Source organism: Triticum urartu, chromosome 2 (assembly GCF_003073215.2).
Source record: "Triticum urartu cultivar G1812 chromosome 2, Tu2.1, whole genome shotgun sequence".
Lineage (NCBI taxonomy): Eukaryota > Viridiplantae > Streptophyta > Magnoliopsida > Poales > Poaceae > Triticum > Triticum urartu.
Window position 1 is genome coordinate 667607200 of NC_053023.1, and position 16909 is coordinate 667624108.

At 44.4% G+C, this 16909-nt stretch overlaps 1 protein-coding gene across 1 annotated transcript; it reads left to right on the forward strand.

Annotated features, from left to right (window-relative positions):
* Positions 1–3102: 3102 nt before the first annotated feature.
* LOC125533972 (putative lipid-transfer protein DIR1) lies at positions 3103–3793 on the forward strand. Its single transcript, XM_048697289.1, has one exon. The coding sequence runs from the start codon at positions 3197–3199 to the stop codon at positions 3512–3514; it is 318 nt and encodes a 105-aa protein (XP_048553246.1). The 5' UTR covers positions 3103–3196; the 3' UTR covers positions 3515–3793.
* Positions 3794–16909: the final 13116 nt, after the last annotated feature.

Consider the following 16909-nt stretch of genomic DNA (forward strand, 5'->3'; position numbering starts at 1 on the left):
CTCTCTGGCTTCTAGACAAATCTCCAAAATTTAACTATGTACTTATTAGCAAACATATAGCATCACAGTTCATTCAGAATTTCTAGGTGATCCCGGGAATCATCCTACCAGGAACTAGTAAACGGACATGTGCTCGAATACTAGCAGGAAAGGCAGGACTCCTGATTTGCATAATCAAACATACACGCTAGCACAACTCACTACTTGCTAGGTGGTTTCAGTTTGAAGGTCCGATAATCCTAATTGGTGAGGTACTTCACTGAGGACACTCACAACAATAGCTGCTCATCTATACGAAAATGCCCATGCCATGTGCTCACATGGCAGTATTGAATGGCGTGAAAGCATCCATCACATAGTTGTTGGATCACACAATGTTCCTATTTAAGTGTGGGAAGAGAGAGATGGAGCAATGACACTCACAACAATAGCTGCTCATCTATTCGACCATGGGGTAGAGCTTAGTAACTAAGCCTTAGTTGTTGCTAGGTTCATTTCAGCATGCCACATATTCAATGTACACAAGTTTTGCACTTAGTAGAATTTCTTTTTCAGTGTCGTTGAAATCCACATACATCCTACGACTGAGAAGCATCGGGATTTGCGACTGCACGGACTTCCCTTGAATTTCTACAAGAAGTAACCTTCCTTGAATGACCATGTGGAGATGGACTCCTTTAGGAATTTTCCATCCTAGTGCATTTTGCTAACTAGACATGTATCTAGAGTTCAATCGATGTCTCAAAGCAAAGAATGCTGAAGTGTTGCACTAATTAAAGCTCCTGTGTCTTAGAGCGAGTCAGTCTGTTTCAGTGTGCTGTGTTGTGCACATTGCCATTATCGTGTTTAAAGCACAAGAATGTGGTATCCCATTTTATGGAAAATTACTATAAACTGTTGTGTTACGAACACTACTGTCGCCGCATTCACGTGGGAATTAAACTGATTCTTCTAGTGTATTCGACATTCTACCATTGATTTTCTCCTAGCCTTTTACAACGTCAACCTGGACAAGACTGCAACTCTTTTTCTTTTTTTAGGGTGCAAGATTAGCACTTGATTTCATACATTATTAAAAAAAAAATCTCACCTGCATCTAAAAATAATATCCCAAAAGCTTTTTCACCAAGGCCAACCAGCTTGCGCCATGTGGCATCGCTAGTTGGCCGCTCTTCACGCGACGCTTAATGGGTTTAATAATGTGAAAGAAATTCGACATTGCTAAATTCATATTTAGGGCCTCCTTATTTCCAACAATTCTAAAAATGCCAAAATAGGAAGCTGGTAGAATTGTGATGTATTGTTTGGTTGCATTGTAGAAAAAATATACATTCCAAAAGGACTAGGTGCATTTCATAGTTGTCATAAAAATAGGGAAGAATTACCACGAGGTTAGTGTAATTTTTTATTTGAAATTACATGCGAACTAGACCATAAAAAATTCATATAGAATTCAATCTTACATACCAACAAGCTCTAGCCGAAAAATTCCTGCAAAATAAAATCTTCCGAAATTCCTACAAAATTCTTCTAAATCATTGAGGCCCTTGCATATATTTTGGTTTATAGTTGATTTTGTATCTATGATGAATTAGGAGCATTATAGAATTAAATTACAGTTAATGTCCATCTTTATAAAACACGCACATCTTTAGTGTTATCCTAGACGGACACAACACTTCTCATGCTTTTAAAATAGCATTTCAGTTCGTTCAATTCAGGAAGCATCCTACCAGGAAATTGAAACTAGTAAATGGACCGGTGCTAGAACGTTGGCAGGAAAGGCAGGACTCCTGATTTGCATCGTAGAACACAACATCTACGCCACCACGGATCACTACTTGCTAGGCGGTTTCGATTTGGAGGTCTGATGATCCTCGGTGAGTTGCATGCTCTGGACAACCTCTATAATTTTGCTCCCACCGCACGATCTCCCCTCTCTAAGACGTGCTCCAGTCATTCCACCTTCCTGAACAGCTGCTCAGCTTCCATATACGCGCGTCTCAGTAGCTTATCGGAAGTGATGGTTGGCAACAAACATATCTTATTGGCATGAACAATAGACTCTTTTCATTTAATTTGGAGTGCTGGTCGACGTCCCAGCCAAATATCTATGCCATGGAATGTTATCATGCTCCGCAAGACCTGGATGAGCTCGCCTTCCACTCCCACCACAATCCGTTATGTGTTGTGTCTACCTGTTAACAGCACTACTGGATTAAGTCGGCAAAAGCTAGCACCAGTCCAAGATCAAGCCGATTTCTCTATAGTCTGAAGAAAATACCTCAAGCTACAATTGGTGCACGCATGCATCTAGTTGCAGGGTATAATGCTTCAAGCTAGCTAGCGGATGTCCTTGTCTAATTAATTGACCAGGAGCATGTGCTTTTTGTTTACTTTTCGAAGGGGAGGAAATGCGATGTACTATTAATCTATTATCTCAGTAATAGGTGCATATCCATGACTTCTAAGGATTTTCCAAATTAAAAATCCAGAACATATAATATATGACCATAGGCCAAGATTGGTGTTTATTATAGGCCATCTCGTTTCATTAACTATATATGAGCACATCACCCTCTTTTCGACCACAAAATATCTGTGAACACATGGTACAAGGACAAAACATTTGCTTAGCGCTAATGAAGTCATTCCTATAATTCGAACATATACCGTAGAGATTTCAGTGGTTGTCTTAATTGATTGGTTAGTTAAACAGTTCAATTCTCAAGTGTTATCATGAGCCATATTTCTTTTGCAAAAAGCTTACTTTTTTGAAAGGCATGGAAAAAGCTTGTGGTTCGGCAAATCAAACAATCGCTTTCTATGGTAGTTTTGCAGCGTACTACTGATGTTGAATTATAGAGATCTTTGCACTAATCTTTCAAAAGAAATCATTAGTTTTGCGTCGTTACATTTCTTTGTGGCCTACTATGGTAGTCGTTATCGTTCACGGTGGGTTCGAGTGCAGGATTTTTTTTCATGATAAGAAGATAGTGCTTCTACATGTGGGCAGCACTTGGCGCGCCTAAGTTCTTGCTTGATGCATAATACACACTGCATGAACAAAGCGACTACCCCTATAAATAGAGCCATACACCAAACATTCATTTCACACATTCCCAAAGTAAGGCCTAGCTAAGACCAAAATCTTCACTAGCAATCCACTGGATACAAAATAATAGTACAAATAGCCATGGCTAAGTCACATGCATTGGTGGCAACATTGTTGCTTGTCATGGTGGTGTCCCTGGCCGCACTAGAGGGTGTTCATGGCGTATGTGGCATGTCGAATGATGAATTCAAGCTTTGCCAGCCTGCGGCGGCAGTGGATAACCCGACAGAGAATCCGTCGGCTGAGTGTTGTGCTGCGCTTGGGAAGGCCAATCTATCATGCATTTGCCGCTACAAAGGTATCGCTGGCATATGGCTGAGAATGTACCACATCGACGCAAAGCGCGCCATGGCTCTGCCCGGCAAGTGCGGTCTCACCATGCCCAACAACTGCTCATGATCATTGGATGTACTACCCATGAGCTGATGAGCATCTAGGAGTCGGTTGTTCTACATCTGCATCGACACTTATATATGGCTAAATAAGTGGAGGAGCACTTGAAAAAGCATTGTGCTACTCGGTCTTATTGTTGTTGTGTAATTTGAAAGTGTGATTATCCCATTAAGCTCTTGATAAAATAGTATATGCATGTTATACTAGAAGTGTGAGGATGGCAAACGTGCCTTGCATGTTATCCCGTGAAATTAATATCTTATATTGGTGTTGTTCGTGTCAAAAGGTTGCATATTTTCTATTGAACACCTAAATGTCAATCACAACTTCTTTTCCTATTGGCCACACCTAAATAATTCTATAATCAACTACCAAGACGATTGTGCATTTGTGTAGCTAGTTTTTTACATTGAGTTTGTGATTTTTGCATTTATGTGCACTAAAAGAAACTGTAATCAATGTTTAGATTGTGACAACATCCACGTCCTATGGTGTCCAACGGACTGCCGCAGCACCTCTCTGTCTTCTAGAGAATCTCTAAAACCTAAATGTATAAGAAAACATATAGCACAACAGATTGTTCAGAATTTGGAGGCGATCCCGGAAAGCATCCTACCAGGAACTAGTAAATGGACATGTGCTAGAATACAATCAGAAAAGGCAGGACTCCTGATTTGCATAATCAAACATAATGTCTACGCCAGCACAACTCACTACTTGCTAGGTAGTTCCAATTTGGAGGTCAGATAATCCTCGGTGAGGTGTGTGTGTGTGTGTGCGCTCTCGGGTCACTCTACAACTGCCCCTACCAAATACAAGGGCTTTCTCAAATGTGGTCACCAAGAGGAACCACACTATGAACGTTGATTGATACAGGCAAAATTTATAATAGGGGAGCTACTTCGCTGAAGGAGGGACACTCACAGCAATACAAAAATGTCCATGTGCTTTATATGGCAGTGTTGAATTGCATGAAAACATCCATCACATGGTTGTTGCACCACACAATGTTTCTATTTAAGTGTGAGAAGAGTAGAGCAACAATCCGTAAAGAATCCTTTGTGTGTCGACCAAGGAGTAGAGCTTAGTCGTTGCTAGGTTCATTTCAGCAAGCCACATATTCAGCATACACAAGTATCGTACTTGGTTTGAATTGCTTTTTCAGTGTCGTTGAAATCCACAGGCATCCTAGGACTGGGAACCATCAGAATTTGCAACTGCACGAGCTGGGCTTTCTGCACGAAGTAACCTTGCCAAGATGGCCATGGGGAGATGGACTCTTTCATGAATTTGGCGCCATCATGCATTTTTTTAACTAGGCATGGATCTGCGGGCTGCAGATCTGCGTCTTAGAGCAGTCAGACTATCTCTGTCTGTTGTGTCATGCAGATTGCCATTATCGTGTTTGAAGCACAAGAATGTGGTATCCTGTTTTATGCAAAATTACTAGTAGTAAAGTATTTCGTTTTGAACACTGCTGTCACCACATTCACGTCAGAATTAAGCTCATTCTAGTGTATTTAGGATTCTACCCTTGATTTCTCTCAAGATTACAATCTTCAACCGATCAAGACTGCAACCTTTTTTCTTTTTTTCTTTTTTGGTGCAAGACTAACACTTGATTTCATAAATTGTGTGAAAGAATACTGATACTGCTGATTTCATATTGAGGGCCTCCTTTCCTACGATTCTAAAAATGCAGAAATAGGGAGCCGGTAGAATTGTGATGTAAGTTGTTGGTTGCATTGTAGAAACAATACACATTCCTCAAGGGCCGGTTGCATTGCATAGTTGTCATAAGAATAGGGAAGAATTACCACGATATTAGTGTACTTTTCTTGAAATTGCATGCAAACTAGACCATAAAAAAATCATATGTAATTCTCAATCTTACATACCAACAAAAGTTCCTACGAAATAATTCTAAATCATTGAGGCCCTTAAAATTCTTCCAAAATATTTTAGTACAATCTTCCAAAATCTTCTAAATCATTGATGCCCTTAAATTTTTTTTTCTTTATAGTAAGTGCTTTAAAAAAATACCATCATGCCTTTCGTTATAGGGGTATGGGGTAATCACTGCCGTTGATATGTTTAGGAGGGGGGGGGGGGGGGGGTGTGTGTGTGTGTGTACCGAAACAGAAGTGTCTTTAGAAAACATGCATGGCTTTAGCATTAACACTTTTTAGGCTTCTAGACAAATAGATCCTGGAAGCATATAGCATTTCAGTTCGTTCAATTCAGGAAACATTCTACCAGGATCTAGTAACTGGACCTGTGCTAGAACGCTAGCAGGAAAGGCAGGACTCCTGATTTGCATAATCAAACACAACATCTACGCCACCACAAGCTCACTACTTGGTATAGGCGGGATTTGGAGGTCTGGTGATCCTCGGTGAGCTACATGCTTTGGAGAACCTCTATAATTGATCCCACCGCATGATCTCCCCTCTCTAAGACGTGCTCCAGTTTCTCCACCTTCTCGAGGAGCCGCTCCGCTTTCAATTTGCGCAGCTCAGCAGCTTATCTGAAGTCTTCAACACCCTGCACAACTAGAGTTTGAGGTACAGAGAGTGGGGAGCAAAAACGTTAGTTTGCATCGGGTAGTACATAAACCACAAGGCACGGCCATGGTAAACAAGAAGGAAGGAAGAAGCACACCTTCAGCATCAAGGAAGGCCATGAAGGATCATTTTCGAGAAAAAGGGTTTCCCCCCGCTTTGTATTACAAAGCAACCACTGATACATCCAATGATAAGTGCTGGGGCCACAGCGCAAACAAGCCCAAAGACAAAACAGAGAAAAAAGGAAGAGAAACAAATGCCAACAACGGCAGATCAACGAAACGAAGATGACCGGCGACCGTTGCACCCTCCGGAGAAGTACCACCACGTTCCCAGCACCCGAAGCGCCGCGTACCAAGCAACACCTCAAGAAGGAGGCGACGACGACGCCGCTGCTGCCCGGACTAGTCCTAGGGTTTCCCCCGGTACGCGGGGGGCAGTGAGGGGAGTGGTGTACCCGACGCCCTTCAGGAAGGTCCGGCGGCATCCACAGGCGTCGCCGTGTCGTGACTGGACAAGCCGCCAGAGATTTCTCCCTAACCAATCCCCCACCACCACCCCAGACGAATCATAGTGCACCGTCCATCGCGCTGCCCACCAACATGTGCCACCACGATCATCGAATCAACTTCGCCGTCTCCCTGAGGTCACCGACACGAGACCTGGAGGATGGGAGAAGGGAGAGTGGCCTTGGGGGCATCCCCAACATGGCCAACGTGAGGGGAGAACCACCACCGCCACCGCGGAGCCGACCGGACGCGCGGACAAGGGGCCTGCCAGGCACCGAGACCCGGCCGGACCCAAAAGGGTCCGGACTGCCCCTGCCATCACGGTGCAGCTCGCCGGCCAACGAAGCCGCCACCGCCCGCAGACCACCGCCACTTCACCACCAACCAGGGAGCAGCGTCACCACACACCGAGTCGACGGCCCGCCCTAGCCCAAATGGAGCCCGAAAGGGCCCAGATCTGGGCCGTGCGAGCGCCGCCGGCCACCAGCACCGCCACGCCGCCCCGCAGCCAACGGCCGCGTCGCCGCACCGAGTACCACGAAGCTCGCCGAAATCCCGCCGCCGAACCACACCGCAGCCAGCCGAGCTGCACCGCCGCCATCGGGAGGCCCCCGCGCCCCTCATGACTCCATGAGCGTGCGGGGAAGGGACAGCCCGCCGCCGCCAGCGCCGCGCGGGCAAGGCCCGGCGGATCCGGTCGGCGGCGGCGGGAGGAGGGAGATGACGAGAGGAGAGGAGAGAGACAGGGCCCGTGCCCGCTCGCCCGCGGGGGGGGGCAGCGGCGGCGACAGAACGAGGGGAGGGAAGGAGCGGGACCGCTCGCGCGCCGACGCGGGAGAGGGGCCTGCTAGCGGACCGGCTTGGGCGGGGGAGGAGGGTGCGGGGAAACCTAGTCGCGACGGAAGCGGCCCTGCCTCTTGAAAGATGGGTATGTACTGGCACATATTTGCTGTGCCTGCTGCGGGTGCTTCATTGATTGGGGAAAGTCCCGTCGAAGGATCATTTTTCCGTAGCGACTTCATCAAATTGTCATAGTCTTCCTGATTCATGATGAATGCACAAATGAATTACACTGTTTTAATTCATCCCAGATAGCTCATAACTAAGAGTACCGCGCCGCTTTAAATTGATGAACAATCAGCCTTTTCTGGCATCTTGGTGGACTCCGTCATTATTATTAAACACTGAATTAATTCGAAGATGTAGCACTCAAACAACAAACATGAGCAAGAACATCAGCAACTGAGCACTCTGTTAAGCTGGTCACGATGGGTGAAGTAACCTGCCACAAGATATAAATTACAAACTTAAGTTAGATGAGAGCATCTCAATTAATCCCAATATCCAAGGTTGTACACATCTTTTTGTACCCTATATGGATTTATGGCAGCAAGATCCTTCATGTAGAATGCAGTTGAGAAGTTCATTCATGGTAATTCATGGAAATAGAACAGCTGGTGGACGCATGATTCAGACAATAAATTCGAAGGAGCAAGAAACGACATGACAGGAGGATCAATTTTTTATGCTGCAAAAAAACATTAGGAGTCAAAGGGGACGAAGCGAGCCGTCAGCTAGGTCACTCTGGAGATCGCTGATGGTGAGCAATGGGGCCTACAACTCCCCACATCTTGTGGTCTCCTCCCGAAGCAGGCGGCATGGTCGGAGGGAGAAGGGTGACGTCGCTGGCCCGGCGGGCTGAGGAGTAATGGCCGCGCTCGACCCGGAGGAGAACGGTGGCGAGCCGAGGAGTGGAGGCGACTGACGGTCGATTCGACAAGAGGGGCAAGTCTTAGGAAAAGTGAGGACCTGCTTGCTTCCCGCAGTAATGGTCGAGCTTCCGGCGCGCCACCCTGCTTCGACCACCACAGACTAACGCCACGCCCCCAAACCCATGTTGAGCTCGCCTTCCACCCCCGCCGAAATCTATAATGTGTTGTGTCTACGTGTTCGCCTGACAACATTACTGAATTAAGTCGGCAAAAGCTAGCACCAGCCCAAGATCAAGCTGATTACTCTGTGGTCTGAAGAAAATATCTCAAGCTACAGTTGGTGCATGCATCCAGTTAGTTGCAGTGTCCAATGCTTCATTCAAGCTAGCTAGCGAACGTCCTTGTCTAGTGATTAACCAGAATCACTTTTTATCATTGTGAAGAACTGGTCTTTGCGGCGTACCCCTCATGTTGCTTTACGGAGATTTTCGCACCAATCTTTCAAAAGAATCATTAGTTTTGCTTCATTGCATTTCTTTGTTGCCAACTATGGTAGTCGTTATCGTTCAACAGTGAGTTCAAGTGCAGATTGTTTTACATGATATGAGGCGATAGTGCTTCTACAAGTGAGTAGCACTTAATGCGCCTAAGTTCTTCCTTGATGCAAAATACACACTTCATGAACACGGCTTGCCTCTATAAATAAATCCATACACCAAATATTCATCGCACACGTTCGAGTGAATTACAAAAAACCACCACATTGACACATATGTTTGCAGAAAACACTAGTTTACGAATTTGTGTCAGAAACCACTGATTCTTGCAGAAAACACTGACTGACTGATGACTTAGACCATTTTAATGACAATTATGACATGTGGGTCCCACATTTAATGACTGGTCTTTTCTTGAAAAAGAAACTCCCTCACAGAAACAACTCTCCCTCCCCACCCCGATCCAGAGAGAAGAGAAGGTGCGCCCTTGACGTCGGGGAGGTCCAACCGCCACCGCAAGTCCTCGCCCTCATGGTCGTCGGGATCCAGGCCTGCACCAGAGCAAGCAGCGGCGGCGGCGCACAGCACAGACATGTGCGGTGGCGCGGAGCACGGGATCAAGTAGCGGTACGGCGGTCGCGCGGAGCAAGCAGCAACGGCGCGACAGCCCGGAAGTAGCAGCAGTAACGCGGCGGCAGCGCAGCGACGCAGAAACAGCAGCAGCGGCGCGTCGACATGGAAGAAGCAGCACCGGCGTAGCGACGCGGAAGCAGAAGCAGCGGAGCAGCAACAGCCGCACGCGCAAGCAGCAGCAGTGTCACACTGCATTCGATATGGAGCATGACAAGCAGTGGAGCAGCACAAGCAGCAGCGGAGCCGTGCGGCGGCGTGCAAGCAGCAGCAGCCGCGCGTTGACCCAGCCAATGCCGGCACGATGCGGACGCAGCGACGCGCAAGCAGGAGCTGATTGCGTTTTGTATTTTTTTCCCCAAGGGTGCCTATGCAAAAATACCAAGGACCAACCATTATGCCACGTCAATTTTTACGGGACCCATATGTCATAATCATGGTTAAAATGCTCAAAGAGTGTGATCAGTTTTTTCTGCAAAAGATTAGGCCAATAATCAGTGGTTTCTGGTACAAATTCGTAAACTGGTGTTTTCTGCAAATCTATGCGTCAATGTGGTGTTTTTTTGCAATTCACTCCACACATTCCCAAAGTAAGACCTAGCTAAGACCAAAATCTTCACTAGCAATCCACCAGGAACAATAAACAATACTAGAATCCATGACTTAAGGGATGTTTGGTTCCCAGCCACACCTAGCCACACTTTGCTACACCTAACCTTAGGCAAGTTTTGAAAGAAATATGCCCTAGAGGCAATAATAAAATTATTATTTATTTCCTTATATCATGATAAATGTTTATTATTCATGCTAAATTGTATTAACCGAAAACATAATACATGTGTGAATACATAGACAAACAGAGTGTCACTAGTATGCCTCTACTTGACTAGCTCGTTGAATCAAAGATGGTTAAGTTTTCTAGCCATAGACATGAGTTGTCATTTGATTAAAGGGGTCACATCATTAGAGAATGATGTGATTGACTTGACCCATTCCGTTAGCATAGCACTTGATCGTTTAGTTTGTTGCTATTGCTTTCTTCATGACTTATACATGTTCCTATGACTATGAGATTATGCAACTCCCGTTTACCGGAGGAACACTTTGTGTGCTACCAAACGTCACAACGTAACTAGGTGATTATAAAGGTGCTCTACAGGTGTCTCCGAAGGTACTTGTTGGGTTGGCGTATTTCGAGATTAGGATTTATCACTCCGATTGTCAGAGAGGTATCTCTGGTCCCTCTCGGTAATGCACATCACTTAAGCCTTGCAAGCATTGCAACTAATGAGTTAGTTGCGGGATGATGTATTACGGAACGAGTAAAGAGACTTGCCAGTAACGAGATTGAACTAGGTATTGAGATACCGACGATCGAATCTCGGGCAAGTAACATACCGATGACAAAGGGAACAACGTATGTTGTTATGCAGTTTGACCGATAAAGATCTTCGTAGAATATGTAGGAGCCAATATGAGCATCCAGGTTCCACTATTGGTTATTGACCGGAGACGTGTCTCGGTCATGTCTACATAGTTCTCGAACCCATAGGGTCCGCACGCTTAACGTTACGATGACAGTTATATTATGAGTTTATATGTTTTGATGTACTGAAGGTTGTTCGGAGTCCCGGATATGATCAAGGACATGACGAGGAGTCTCGAAATGGTCGAGACATAAAGATTGATATATTGGAAGCCTATATTTGGATGTCGAAAGTGTTCCGGGTGAAATCGGGATTTTACCAGAGTACCGGGAGGTTACCGGAACCCCCCGGGGGTTTAATGGGCCTACATGGGCCTTAGTGGAAATAGAGGGCAGCAAGGGAACTGTGGGGCGCCCCCCCCCCCCAAGGCCCAAACCGAATTGGTTTAGGGCAAAGGGGGTCGGCCCCCTCTTTCTTTCCTTCTCCTGAATCCTATTCCAACTAGGAAAGCGGGGGAGTCCTACTCCCGTTGGGAGTAGGACTCCTCCTGGCGCGACCTCTCCCTGGCCGGCCGCACCCCCCCCCTTTGCTCCTTTATATACGGGGGCAGGGGCACCCCATAGACACAACAGTTGATCTCTTGATCTCGTAGCCGTGTGCGGTGCCCCCCTCCACCATAGTCCACCTCGGTAATACTGTAGCGGTGCTTAGGCGAAGCCCTGCGTCGGTAGAACATCAACATCGTCACCACACCGTCGTGCTAACGAAACTCTCCCTCAACACTCGGCTGGATCGGAGTTCGAGGGACGTCATCGGGCTGAACGTGTACTGAACTCGGAGGTGTCGTGCGTTCGGTACTTGATCGGTCGGATCATGAAGACGTACGACTACATCAACCGTGTTGTGCTAACGCTTCTACTTTCGGTCTATGAGGGTGCGTAGACAACACTCTCCCTTCTCGTTGCTATGCATCACCATGATCTTGCATGTGCGTAGGAATTTTTTTGAAATTACTACGTTCCCCAACAGTGGCATCCGAGCCCGGTTTATGCGTAGATGTCATATGCATGAGTAGAACACAAGTGAGTTGTGGGCGATATAAGTCATACTGCTTACCAGCATGTCACACTTTGGTTCGGCGGTATTGTTGGATGAAGCGGCCCGGACCGACATTACGCGTACGCTTACGCGAGACTGGTTTTATCGCCGTGCTATGCACACAGGTGAATAGCGGGTGTTAGTTTCTCCAACTTTAGTTGAACCGAGTGTGGCTACGCCCGGTCCTTGAGAAGGTTAAAACAACACTAACTTGAAAAACTATCGTTGTGGTTTTGATGCGTAGGTAAGGACGGTTCTTGCTCAGCCCGTAGCAGCCACATAAAACTTGTAACAACAAAGTAGAGGACGCCTAACTTGTTTTTGCAGGGCATGTTGTGATGTGATATGGTCAAGACGTGATGAGATATAAGTTGTTGTATAAGATGATCATGTTTTGTTGAAGTTATCGGCAACTGGCAGAAGCCTTCTAGTTGTATCTTTATTGCATAAGATGCAAGCGCCAAATAATTGCTTTACTTTATCGCTATGCGATAGCAATAGTTGCAAGAGCAATAGTTGGCGAGACGACCATGTGACGACACATTGATATAGATCAAGATGATGGAGATCATGGTGTCATGCTGGTGACGATGGAAATCATGACGATGCTTTGGAGATGGAGATCAAAGGCACAAGATGATGATGGCCATATCATGTCACATATTTTGATTGCATGTGATGTTTATCTTTTATACATCTTATTTTGCTTAGTTCGACGGTAGCTTTATAAGATGATCTCTCACTAATTATCAAGGTACAAGTGTTCTCCCTGAGTATGCACCGTTGCGAAAGTTCTTCGTGCTGAGACATGATGTCTACTACACAACCTTCTTCTTGTAGACGTTGTTGGGCCTCCAAGTGCAGAGGTTTGTAGAACAGTAGCAAATTTTCCTCAAGTGGATGACCTAAGGTTTATCAATCCGTAGGAGGCGTAGGATGAAAATGGTCTCTCTCAAGCAACCCTGCAACCAAATAACAAAGAGTCTCTTGTGTCCCCAACACACCCAATACAATGGTAAATTGTATAGGTGCACTAGTTCGGCGAAGAGATGGTGATACAAGTGGTATATGGATAGTAGATAAAGGTATTTGTAATCTGAAATAATAAAAACAGCAAGGTAGCAAGTGATAAAAGTGAGCATAAACGGTATTGCAATGCGTTGAAACAAGGCCTAGGGTTCATACTTTCACTAGTGTAAGTCCTCTCAACAATACTAACATAACTGGATCATAAAACTATCCCTCAACATGCAACAAAGAGTCACTCCAAAATCACTAATAGCGGAGAACGAACGAAGAGATTATGGTAGGGTACGAAATCACCTCAAAGTTATTCTTTCCAATCAATCCGTTGGGCTATTCCTACAAGTGTCACAAACAGCCCTAGAGTTCGTACTAGAATAACACCTTAAGACACAGATCAACCAAAACCCTAATGTCACCTAGATACTCCAATGTCACCTCAAGTATCCGTGGGTATGATTATACGATATGCATCACACAATCTCAGATTCATCTATTTAACCAACACAAAGGACCTCAAGAGTGCCCCAAAGTTTCTACCAGAGAATCATGACGAAAACGTGTGCCAACCCCTATGCATAGGTTCATGGGCGGAACCCGCAAGTTGGTCACCAAAACATACATCAAGTGGCACATGGTATCCCATTGTCACCACAGATATCCACGGCAAGACATACATCAAGTGTTCTCAAATCTTTAAAGACTCAATCCGATCAGATAACTACAAAGGGGAAACTCAATTCATTACAAGAGAGTAGAGGGGGAAGAAACATCATAGGATCCAAATATAATAGCAAAGCTCGCGATACATCAAGATCGTATCACCTCAAGAACACGAGAGAGAGAGAGAGAGAGAGAGATCAAACACATAGCTACTGGTACATACCCTCTGCCCCGAGGGAGAACTACTCCCTCCTCGTCATGGAGAGCACCGGGATGATGAAGATGGCCACCGGAGAAGGATTGCCCCCTCCGGCAGGGTGCCGGAACGGGTCTAGATTGGTTTTCGGTGGCTACGGAGGCTTCTGGTGGCGGGACTCCCGATCTATTATTCGTTCTGGAAGTTTTAGGGTACGTGGAGTTATATAGGCGGAAGAAGTACATCAGGGGAGCCACGAGGGCCCCACGAGGCAGGGGCGCGCCCTAGGGGGGCGCGCCCCCCACCCTCGTGAGCACCTCATTCCTTGCTTGACGTGGGGTCCAAGTCCATCGGGCGGCTTTCGTTCCAAAAATAACTTCTCTAGTTGATTTCGTTCCGTTTCGACTCCGTCTGGTATTCCTTTTCTTTAAAACACTGAAATAGGCATAAAACAGCAAATCTGGGCTGGGCCTCCGGTTAATAGGTTAGTCCCAAAAGTAATATAAAAGTGGATAATAAAGCCCAATATTGCCTAAAACAGTATATAATATAGCATGGAGCAATCAAAAATTATAGATACGTTGGAGACGTATCAAGCATCCCCAAGCTTAATTCCTGCTCGTCCTCGAGTAGGTAAATGATAAAAAGATAAATTTTGATGTGGAATGCTAGTTGGCATAATTTCAATGTAATTCTTCTTACTTGTGATATGAATATTCAGATCAATAAGATTCAAGACAAAAGTTCATATTGACATAAAAATAATAATACTTCAAGCATACTGACTAAGCAATCATGTGTTCTCAAAATAACATGGCCAAAGGAAGTTATCCCTACAAAATCATATAGTCTGGCTATGCTCTATCTTCACCACACAAAATATTTAAATCATGCACAACCCCGATGACAAGCCAAGCAATTGTTTCATACTTTTGATGTTCTCAAACTTTTTCAATCTTCACGCAATACATGAGCGTGAGCCATGGACATAGCACTATAGGTGGAATAGAATGGTGGTTGTCGAGAAGACAAAAAGGGAGAAGATAGTCTCACATCAACTAGGCGTATCAACGGGCTATGGAGATGCCCATCAATAGATATCAATGTGAGTGAGTAGGGATTGCCATGCAACGGATGCACTAGAGCTATAAGTGTATGAAAGCTCAACAAAAGAAACTAGTGGGTGTGCATCCAACTCGCTTGCTCACGAAGACCTAGGGCAATTTGAGGAAGCCCATCATTGGAATATACAAGCCAAGTTCTATAATGAAAGATTCCCACTAGTATATGAAAGTGACAACATAGGAGACTCTCTATCATGAAGATCATGGTGCTACTTTGAAACACAAGTGTGGTAAAAGGATAGTAGCATTATCCCTTTTATTTTTTTTATTTGGCCTTTCTCCTTTTTTTGGCCTTTCTTTTTTTTATTTGGCCTTTTTTGGGGGGACAATGCTCTATTGAATGATGATCATCACACTTCTATTTATTTACAACTCGATACTAGAACAAAGATGACTCTATATGAATGCCTCAGGCGGTGTACCGGGATATGCAATGAATCAAGAGTGACAAGTATGAAAGAATTATGAACGGTGGCTTTGCCACAAATACAATGTCAACTACATGATCATGCTAAGCAATATGACAATGATGGAGTGTGTCATGAGCTAGATGGTGGAAAGTTGCATGGCAATATATCTCGGAATGGCTATGGAAATGCCATAATAGGTATGTATGGTGGCTGTTTTGAGGAAGGTATATGGTATCGGCGAAAGTTGCGCGGTACTAGAGAGGCTAGCAATGGTGGAAGGGTGAGAGTGCGTATAATCCATGGACTCAACATTAGTCATAAAGAACTCACATACTTATTGCAAAAAATATATTAGTTATCAAAGCAAAGTATTACGTGCATGCTCCTAGGGGGATAGATTGGTAGGAAAAGACCATCGCTCGTCCCCGACCGCCACTCATAAGGAAGGCAATCAATAAATAAATCATGCTCCGACTTCATCACATAACGGTTCACCATACGTGCATGCTACGGGAATCACAAACTTCAACACAAGTATCTCTCAAATTCACAACTACTCAACTAGCATGACTCTAATATCACCATCTCCATATCTCAAAACAATTATCAAGTATCAAACTTCTCATAGTATTCAACACACTCATAAGAGAATTTTATTATTCTTGAATACCTAGCATATTAGGATTTTAAGCAAATTACCATGCTATTAAGACTCTCAAAATAATCTAAGTGAAGCATGAGAGTTCATCTATTTCTTCAAAATAAAACTACGACCATGCTCTAAAAAATATAAGTGAAGCACTAGAGCAAATGACAAACTACTCCGAAAGATATAAGTGAAGATCAATGAGTAGTCGAATAATTATGCAACTATGTGAAGACTCTCTAACATTTAATAATTTCAGACCTTGGTATTCTATTCAAACAGCAAGCAAAGCAAAATAAAATGACATCTAAGAATAGCAAACATCATGTGAATAAGCAAAAACTTAGGATCAACCGAAACTAACCGATAGTTGTTGAAGAAGAAAGGTGGGATGCCAACCGGGGCATCCCCAAGCTTAGATGCTTGAGAATTCTTGAAATATTATCTTGGAATGCCTTGGGCATCCCCAAGCTTGAGCTTTTGTGTCTCCTTAATTCCTCTCATATCACGGTCTCCCTAAATCTCAAAATCTTCATCCACATAAAACTCAACAAGGACTCGTGAGATAAGTTAGTATAAATCATTGCCAAAACCTTATCATACTCTACTGTAGAAAATCACTAAAATTATTATTAAACATTGCATACTAAATGACTCTGCATATTTAATAGTCCTATCCTCAAATAGAATCATTAAAGAAGCAAACATATGCAAACAATGCAAACATAACAGCAATCTTCCTAAACAGGATAGTCTGTAAAGAATGCAGCAACATCCATACTTCCCTAACTCCAAAAATTATGAAAGAAAATTCCCACTGTAGTAAATTTATCAGATATTAATATGCAAAAGGTTTCAACATTTTATCACATTCTGACTTTTCTAGGGAATTATTGCAACAG

Excerpts from the sequence above, each read along its gene's own strand:
- LOC125533972 (XM_048697289.1), top strand. The coding sequence starts at position 3,197 with ATGGCTAAGTCACATGCATTGGTGGCAACATTGTTGCTTGTCATGGTG.